General features: G+C 41.3%; 1 protein-coding gene across 3 annotated transcripts in view; it reads left to right on the top strand.

The window, feature by feature from the left end:
- Positions 1 to 4,503: 4,503 nt before the first annotated feature.
- kcnj15 (potassium inwardly rectifying channel subfamily J member 15) overlaps positions 4,504 to 8,310 on the top strand; it is a 46,300-nt gene continuing 42,493 nt past the window's right edge. For 2 of the 3 annotated variants that reach the window (XM_043701342.1, XM_043701341.1), the window contains exon 1: positions 4,695 to 4,932. Coding sequence is in view for 1 of the 3 variants with exons in the window: in XM_043701338.1 (XP_043557273.1) it covers positions 4,530 to 4,545; positions 4,814 to 4,932 (135 nt within the window). In the remaining 2 variants the exon portion in view is untranslated. Of the gene's footprint in view, positions 4,546 to 4,694; positions 4,933 to 8,310 lie in introns of those variants that run through there. The other variant, XM_043701338.1, reaches the window with a different exon arrangement.

The following is an 8,310-nucleotide window of genomic DNA, read 5'->3' as shown; positions in this document are numbered from 1 at the left end:
CTAACCTTGCCAATCAGTCTCCCATGGGGAACATTGTTGAACGCCTTACTGAAGTCCATATAGATCACATTTACTGCTCTGCCCTCATCAATCTTCTTTGTTACTTCTTCAAAAAACTCAATCAAGTTTGTGAGACATGATTTCCCACACACAAAGCTATGTTGACTATCCCGAATCAGTCCTTGCCTTTCCAAATACATGTATATCCTGTCCCTCAGGATTCCCTCCAACAACTTGCCCACCACCACAGAAAATGTCTACCAGCATGTTGCGTTGTATGGGGAATTTTAGCTCTGAAGAAAGGTTGGATAGACTGGGCATGTTTTCATTGGAATGCAAGAGGTTGAGGGGCAACCTGAAACAAGTTTATAAGATTGTAAATAGTATAGATAGAGTGGAAAGCATGAGGCTTTTTTCCAGGGTGCAGGGGTCAATTACTAGGGGACACAGGTACAAAGTGTGAGGGGGAAAATTTAAGAGAGATGTGAGAGCCATGTTTTTCACACAAAGGGTGGTGAGGGCCTGGAATGCGCTGAGAGGACGTGGTGGAAACAGACACAATAGTAGATTTCAAGACCTCCCTGCCCTCCCCTTCACTGTTTGATCACACAGCATTGCCCTTTGATGTGAAAGGCACTGCTTGGCACTGCTTGTCACTGGCCACTTGGGTGTTTCCTTTCTTCCTGATGGTGGAAATTTGAATAAAGTTTTGTGCACCTTGTGTCTTTCACTGTGTCTCACACCTGCTCATGCATAATATGGGTGCTGGGGAAAAAATAAGCACTACCGCCTAACTGTGGTAGTGTGGGGGAAAAAAAAGAAAAAAAACACCAACAAGGTTTGCTGGTCAGCTTCCTGAGGTCACAGGAAGGTCATGCAGCCTCCACTTAAATCCTAAGCCACAGGTAGGGTTTTTTTTTCTTTTTCTTTTTTTTACTGCCACCTAAGTGCGGTAGTGCTTATTTTTTCCCCAGCACCCATGGTGTGTGTGTGCAGGTGTGAGACACAGTGAAAGACACAAAGTGCACAAATCTTTATTCAAATTTAGCCGCAGGTAGGTTGATCAATAATAGGAAATTGATGGATAATAGGTGTCAATTAGCTCATAATTGAGCCTAATTGCCATCTTGCTCCCAGAGGCCTTTCTACACTTTGTTAGCACATTAGTTAGGCCACTGTTGGAATATTGGATGTTGTGAAACTTGAAAGGGTTCAAAAAAGATTTACAAGGATGTTGCCAGGGTGGGAGGATTTGAGCTATAGGGAGACGCTGAACAGGCTGGGGCTGTAATCCCTGGAACGTCATAGGCTGAGAGGTGACCTTATAGAGGTTTACAAAATTGTGAGGGGCATGGATAAGGTAAATAGACAAAGTCTTTTCCCTAGGGTTGAGGAGTCCAGAACTAGAGGGCATAGGTTTAAGGTGAGAGGGGAAAGATATAAAAGAGACCTAAGGGTCAACGTTTTCACACAGAGGGTATGGAATGAGCTGCCAGAGGAAGTGGTGGAGGCTGGTACAATTGTAACATTTAAGAGGCATTTGGATGGGTATATAAATAGGAAGGGTTTAGAGGGATATGGGTCGGGTGCTGGCAGGTGGGACTAGATTGGGTTGGGATATCTGGTTGGCATGGATGGGTTGGACCGAAGGGTCTGTTTCCATGCTGTACATCTCTATGACTCTCTGTTTCAGTCGGGGAGTTTTTGTGCTGCTGGCAACAGATGTCGGCCATCTCCCATGATGAAGTGGGCCTTGTTGGTATGTTTTCTGCCATGACACACTTCATTAAATGCAGCCCATATGTGAGTTATTTTGAGACAGTGTGTTAAATGTGGTATGTTTTTGAGGAACGGGGCAGAGCGCATCTAAGATTCTCAAAGTTCCTTAATGCATGCCTGATTAATTCATAACTAATTGAAAGACACGGATTTTCTATTATTAGTCATCATTGCAGCAATTGGTGTACCATGTGACTACAACAACATCGACAATTTAATGAGATGCCCCAAGCTGCTTCACAGGAGCATTAATAGACAAAATCTGACACCATGACACCTGAGACGAATTTATAGCAGTCAACCAAAATCTTGGACACAAAGATAGGTATCTGAAAGGAGGAATGCAGGTTAGACAGGCAGAGAAGCATGACTAGGGGACTTGAGCTTGAGGTGTTGGGAACTAAAGGTATAGCCACAATAGCGGAGTGATGAAAACTAGATATGGGCAAGAGTCCACAATTACACAACCATAGAAAACTCTCAGAGTTGTGGGGCAGTAGAAAAACCTGTTGTGGTAGGTGCAGGAGAGAGGGGAGGACTAAGACTCAAACTATGGAGGGATTTCAAAATAATATGGAGAACTTTAATGTCATGATATTAGCTTTAAATCAATCAGCAATCTTCTTTCATGCCTTGGCTTTCCCTTAAAAAAATTGATATTCTTGCAAATTGATGAGTGCAAGAATTAGGTCTAAAGATATCAAATAGTATGGGGTGAAAGCAGGAACAGGGCATATTGAATGGCAGAACAGCCTTAAAGGACTGAATGGCCATTCCCTGCTCCTATCTATTATCTTTCTAAAACATAAAGCTTCAAAGTTAAAAATCATACAACACCAGGTTATAGTCCAACAGGTATATTTGGAAGTATTAACTTTCGGAGCGCTGCTAATTCATCAGGTAATGAATAGGGCAGGAGCCATGGTCACCTGATGAAGGAGCAGCGCTCTGAGCTGCTAGCAAAAACATGACTGAAGGTGTCAGCCGCAGATAAGCTGATACAGAGGCCATCAAAATGGCTTCAGGTAAACTGGAGGAAATGTCTTTTCCATCTACCCCCATGCCCCATACTGATGATAAATAAAGACTTGAAAAGCTGGAAGTAAATGAAATGTAGAAAATGCTGGAAATGCTCTTTAGGTCAGTTTATGCAGGGAAAGAGAAACACCAAGTTAACGTGTCAGACTTTTATCATTAACTGAAAGAATAATGTGCCTATTCTATCTACCCATACTGGTGAGTATATTCGGCACTTTCTGCTTTTGAAAAAACTAAGGAAAGGTGAAGGTGACGCAGGCTGGAAACAGCCCAAAGGCAGTCATTTGAGTTTTATGATTTCTACAGCTGTACTTGCTGACTGAAGGATTTCTTAGCAGAACACAATGGAGCAGTAACAATCCATAAGGTAAGCTTCGGCAGGAAAGAACTGCAATCTTGGACACACTACTGACAGCCTCATAGTCTCCCAGTCTGCAGGAATGCTGATGGAGGAAATGGAAACTGAACAGAGGTTGCATAATAGCTGCTGATTTAAGAGACCAGGGACATTTCTGTGGCAAGAATAGTGGGAGCTTTCTGCTGTGTTTGGTCTGGGATACACCAGACCTGAATTAGCCCCTAAAGTGGCACAAATTGTCCATTCCCCAGCACTGCAAAGTTAAGGTAAATATAGATACATAAGTATTGCTTATCACCCATCATTAGGAGTAAGTTATCAAGATAAAAGTAAATTACAAGTTAAAAAAAGTTTTAATGTTGTTTACAATTTCCCTGAAGCATTGGAAAACATTGAGGTATGCTGTGAGTTAATAATTTTGAAAGCAGCATGGAATATTTCAGAATTCTCGTGATTTAAGATGTGGGTTTTTTTCTGAAAGAAAATGTGGAATAATATTTAAGACACTTAACCCTTTATTCTGTTGAATAATATTCACTAAAAATCCTGCATTGACCCTAAAGTCAAGAGTATTTTCTTTTTAGGTGTTCAAATGTGACCTTCCTTATCTAAGTTGTTGCTGTGATTTAAAAAGTTTTTTTAAAAATAATGCTTCTAATAAATCATTTAGGGGTTGAAAAAAAACTACCAAAGCTAAAACGTATTTTTAACCTTTCAGCCTGTGTCAATAATGTCAAAATTCCTGTCAAAATTCACAGTCACATTCTGATAAAAATAGTGATATTAAGATTTAGAAAGGACCTAAGGGGCAACTTTTTCATGCAGAGAGTGGCGCGTGTGTGTGGAATGAGGTGCCAGAAAAAGTGGTGAAGGCTGGTATAGTTACAGCATTTAAAAGGTATCTAGATGGGTATATGAATAGGAAAGATTTAGAGGGATATGGGCCAAATGCTGGCAAATGGGACTAGATTTGTTTAGGATATCTGGTTGGCATGGACAAGTTGGACCGAGGGGTCTGTTTCTGTGCTGTATATCTCTATGACTCTATCTTCCTGTTTGGCACAATCTCTGTTCCAAAACTGCCAAAACATAGCAGTAAAATAAGTTTATTCTTATTGCTAAAAATTCACATCGTCTTCCTGGAGTATAAACTTATGTCAAAATTTTAAAAAGAGCTAAAATGATTGAAAAGTGTCCTCCATTGATTTTATTCATGTATTTTTTTTTGTTTTTATCAACTGTGTGTGTGCGCGCGCGTGTCTCTCCCCCACTTAAAAACAATTCTGCCAGTTTTCCACAACTCTTTTCCGCATACTTTCTAACTCTGCTGCTTCTGAAGGGAGGGGGTGGCAGTATGCAGGAGGCTCAAGGTGAAGATTGAAATGTTAAAAGTGTTAAATGATATAGCGAACAACGGGGGCTGGCTTGAGTGTTTGATTCCACCAAAGTTCAGCCAACCGTGGCAGTAACTTTTTGAAGGGGGGGGGGGGGGTTGACAAAAATGTTTCTTAATAGTTCAGTGACATCACTGGGAGAGGAGGGGGTGCATTTAATAAAAGCTCCTTATCCTTCCTCACCCCTCTCTCGGCAGGTAGGAACCATCCAGGCACTGACTTGTTTTCTTCCCCCCCCCCCCCGCTCCAGAATCTTGCCCCGTGTCTGGTGTTGGATCGTCCCGGTTTACAGCGAGCCTATCGCCGCCTCATAGTGCACCGCAGCCCCGGCACAATGACCCTCTGATTCCCTTCTCTCTCAAGGTAAGCAATTCTCTTCAATTCATTTCTGGAGAAAGCCCGCGCGTCCTTTCCCTCACCCAAGCACTGTTTTTTTTTTCTTACAATGAACTTTTAAAAACAAAATTTGAAAGAAAATTAAACAAAAAGATTATAGTCCTGTTTACTTGTTTTTGATGCGTTTAATTTCCTACAACCTTTGATCTGCACCGAAAAATGTATTTTCAAACTATTTGCATGTTGCAACATTTTATTCTTGCTGATTTTTAAAATTATATAATTCAGCTTTCCTTTCAGACTTTTATGCTAGAGTCAGAATGTAACGATCTTTTTTTCCCCTCTCTGAAAGTTTATTAATAAATCATTCTGAGAGACTAACCTCCTCTGATGACGAGTTGCTGGAGTTTGGCACGTTAGTTGGCGATTTTGATTTGTTTACGTCCTGTTCAAGGATTGGAGTAAAAAAAAGATGTGACTACAATGCAATGACTTCCTCCCTCCCCAACCCCCTTTCCTCGTACGGCCAGCGTGAGAATCAAATTGAATAAGGAGGAATTTTGTGGACTGTACCTCCTGCAGAAACTTCCTGACCTGAAGGTGTAAGATCTGAAGTTTTGAACTTCGCTAAGCAGAGTTCATGTGAAAATCCAGGCAGTTTGGCAAGGTGTGGAAACAAGTTAAATATTACCATCAAGACTATAGATTTAAAAAAACGTTTAACTCCTTCTCCACCATTAAGTTTGAAATTATAATTTAAAAAATTGTACAACTGGACCAAACACCTGCTCCCATCTCGCTTCCCCACTCAAAAAAAATGAAAGACCTGACTTTCTCTGCAACAAAATCAGAATTTGCTGGAGGAACTCAGCAAGTTGGGCAGCAACTGTGGAGAGAAAGCAGAGCTTCGCCAGCAATTTCTGATTTTGTTTCAAATTGTCAGCATTGACCATTGTTTTAATCCTTGACTTTCTATAGGTGTTTCACGGTGCTGCACAGTACTCTAGAGCTAATGAAGTAATTTGAAAGTGTGGCATTGTATGGAATTGCAGCAGCCAATTTGGACACAGCAAGATCCCACAAATAGCAATGTGATAACGGAAAGGAAAATACAAACTTTCACTTGCATTGCGTGCTTCATGGCTGAGTCTCAACCATGTCAATTAAATACTTTTGAAGTGTAGTTGGCAATACAGGATTCACTCAGCCAACTCTTTCAAAATAGCATTGTGATAATGACTGCATAACCTGTCTTTGTGAAATCAGTAAAGGGATAAATATTGGCCAGAACCTTTGAATTACCTCCTGATCTTTCACATACATCTGATGGGACCTCGGTTTAGCCTGGCTCTTTGTGCTTTAGTCCTGGAGTGCAAGTGAACTCAAAGCCTTGTGTCTCAGTGGTGAGACAGCTGCCAACTGAACCACAGCTGATGCTAAAAAGATCTGATGATCTGCTTTTAGTAATGGTGATTGAAAGATAAACGTTGACATAATGCCAAAAGTGATGCTGTGATAAAGAGCAAGGAAGCTGAGGGATAACCTAATAGAGATTTATAAAATCATGAGGACCTTGAATAGAGTAAATTGTCAAGGTCCTTTCCCCAGGCTAGGGGAGTCCAAAACTGGAGGGCATGGGTTTAAGGTGAGAGGGGAAAGATTTAAGAGGGACCTGAGAGGTAACATTTTCACGCAGAGGGTAGTGCATGTATGGAATGAGCTGGCAGAGGAAGTGGTGGAAGCTGGTACAATTACAGCATTGAAAAGGCATCAGAATGGGTATATGAATAGGAATGGTTTATAGGAATATAGGCCAAATGCTGGCAAATGGGATAAGATTTATTTAGGATATCTGGTCAGCATGGCAAGTTGGACGGAAGGGTCTGTTTTCATGCTGTACATCTCTGTGACTCGATGGCTCTACAAGGTGTATGGGAATCAAAGTAAAAGTCAAGACTTCTTTTAACAAGGAGCAAGACAGTCAGGTCGAGAGTGAGAGAATAAGGGACCAAGAAATGGAAACTTAGTAATAACAATACCCAAAATTTTAAAAAGACTTGAGGATGGGAAAAGTACATTTTGTGTTTTAAAATTATTTTGAATGATTACCAGATTGATCAGTTAATGTGACTGGCCCTGATGTATTTATTTAGACTTTGTTTAATTATCCCATTCTGGGAGTGATAAACTTTAAATACAAAGTTAAAAATCACACAACACCAGGTTATAGTCCAACAGGTTTAAAATTGGAAGCACACTAGCTTTCGGAGTGCCGCTCCTTCATCGGGTGATTGTGATTTAAATACAATAGTTGCCCCAGGAGCTCAAAATTCCTTGAATATGTTAACAACCTACACACTCCATTTAAAAGGCAAACATTGCATTGAGAGCTCAAGCTCATTGTTGATGAGGAGAAACAATTTGCATTAGCTGCTCCAAAAGCAGTTCTGACCTCCTTTTTGAAGTCAGCTTTCAAGCATAGTTTTTTAAAGACAGCTCTGGAAGGAGAGAACTGCAAATAAACCAAACTGCTGAAGACAGTATTTACTGGAAGTTTACCTTTTGAGACGCAATTATCCAGGGGACTTTGATTAGGTTGTTTTACCCTTTACACTGTCATGACAGAGTATACCGGAAACTCTCATTGCGAAAATTAAAGTTAGTGTACAAAGGTACTGCAAGGGTTAAAATGCCATCAGTTTTGTAACAGTTGTTGCACAAAGAAGTTATGGGAAGCAGGATATAATACAAAAGTGTACAAGGTTGTTTTCATGATTTTTTGCCCATATTTTTATAAGCTATGGTGGATGTTGTGCCACTCAAATGGGCTGCCTTTTCCTGGATTGTATCAAGCTTTTTTAATGTTGCACTGCACCCATCCAGCCAAATAGAGAATAATCCATCACAATTCTAACTTGTGCCTTGCAGATGGTGGACAGGTTTTGGGGAGTCAGGAAGTGAGCTCAATTAGATTAGATTCCCTACAGTGTGGAAAGCAGGCCCTTTGGCCCAACCAGTCCACACCAACTCTTCGAAGAGTAACCCACCCAGACCCACTTCCCTCTGACTAATGTAACTAACACTACGGACAATTTAGCATGGCCAATTCACCTAACCTGCACATCTTTGGACTGTGGGAGGAAACCGGAGCACCTGGAGAAAACCCACACAGTCACGGGGAGAATGTGCAAACTCCACACAGACAGTTGCCCAAGGCTGGAATTGAACCTGGGATCCTAGTGCTGTGAGGCAGCAGTGCTAACCACTGAGCCACCATGCCGTTACTCACAGCAAAATTCTTGGCCTTGAAGCTGTTCTTGTAGCTACAGTATATATATTTTGGGCGGCACGGTGGCACAGTGGTTAGCACTGCTGCCTCACAGCGCCAGGAGACCCGGGTTCAAT

This window comes from Chiloscyllium plagiosum, chromosome 12 (genome assembly GCF_004010195.1).
Source record: "Chiloscyllium plagiosum isolate BGI_BamShark_2017 chromosome 12, ASM401019v2, whole genome shotgun sequence".
NCBI lineage: Eukaryota > Metazoa > Chordata > Chondrichthyes > Orectolobiformes > Hemiscylliidae > Chiloscyllium > Chiloscyllium plagiosum.
Note: the sequence above shows the minus strand (reverse complement) of the source record. Positions and strands in the feature narration are given on the sequence as shown.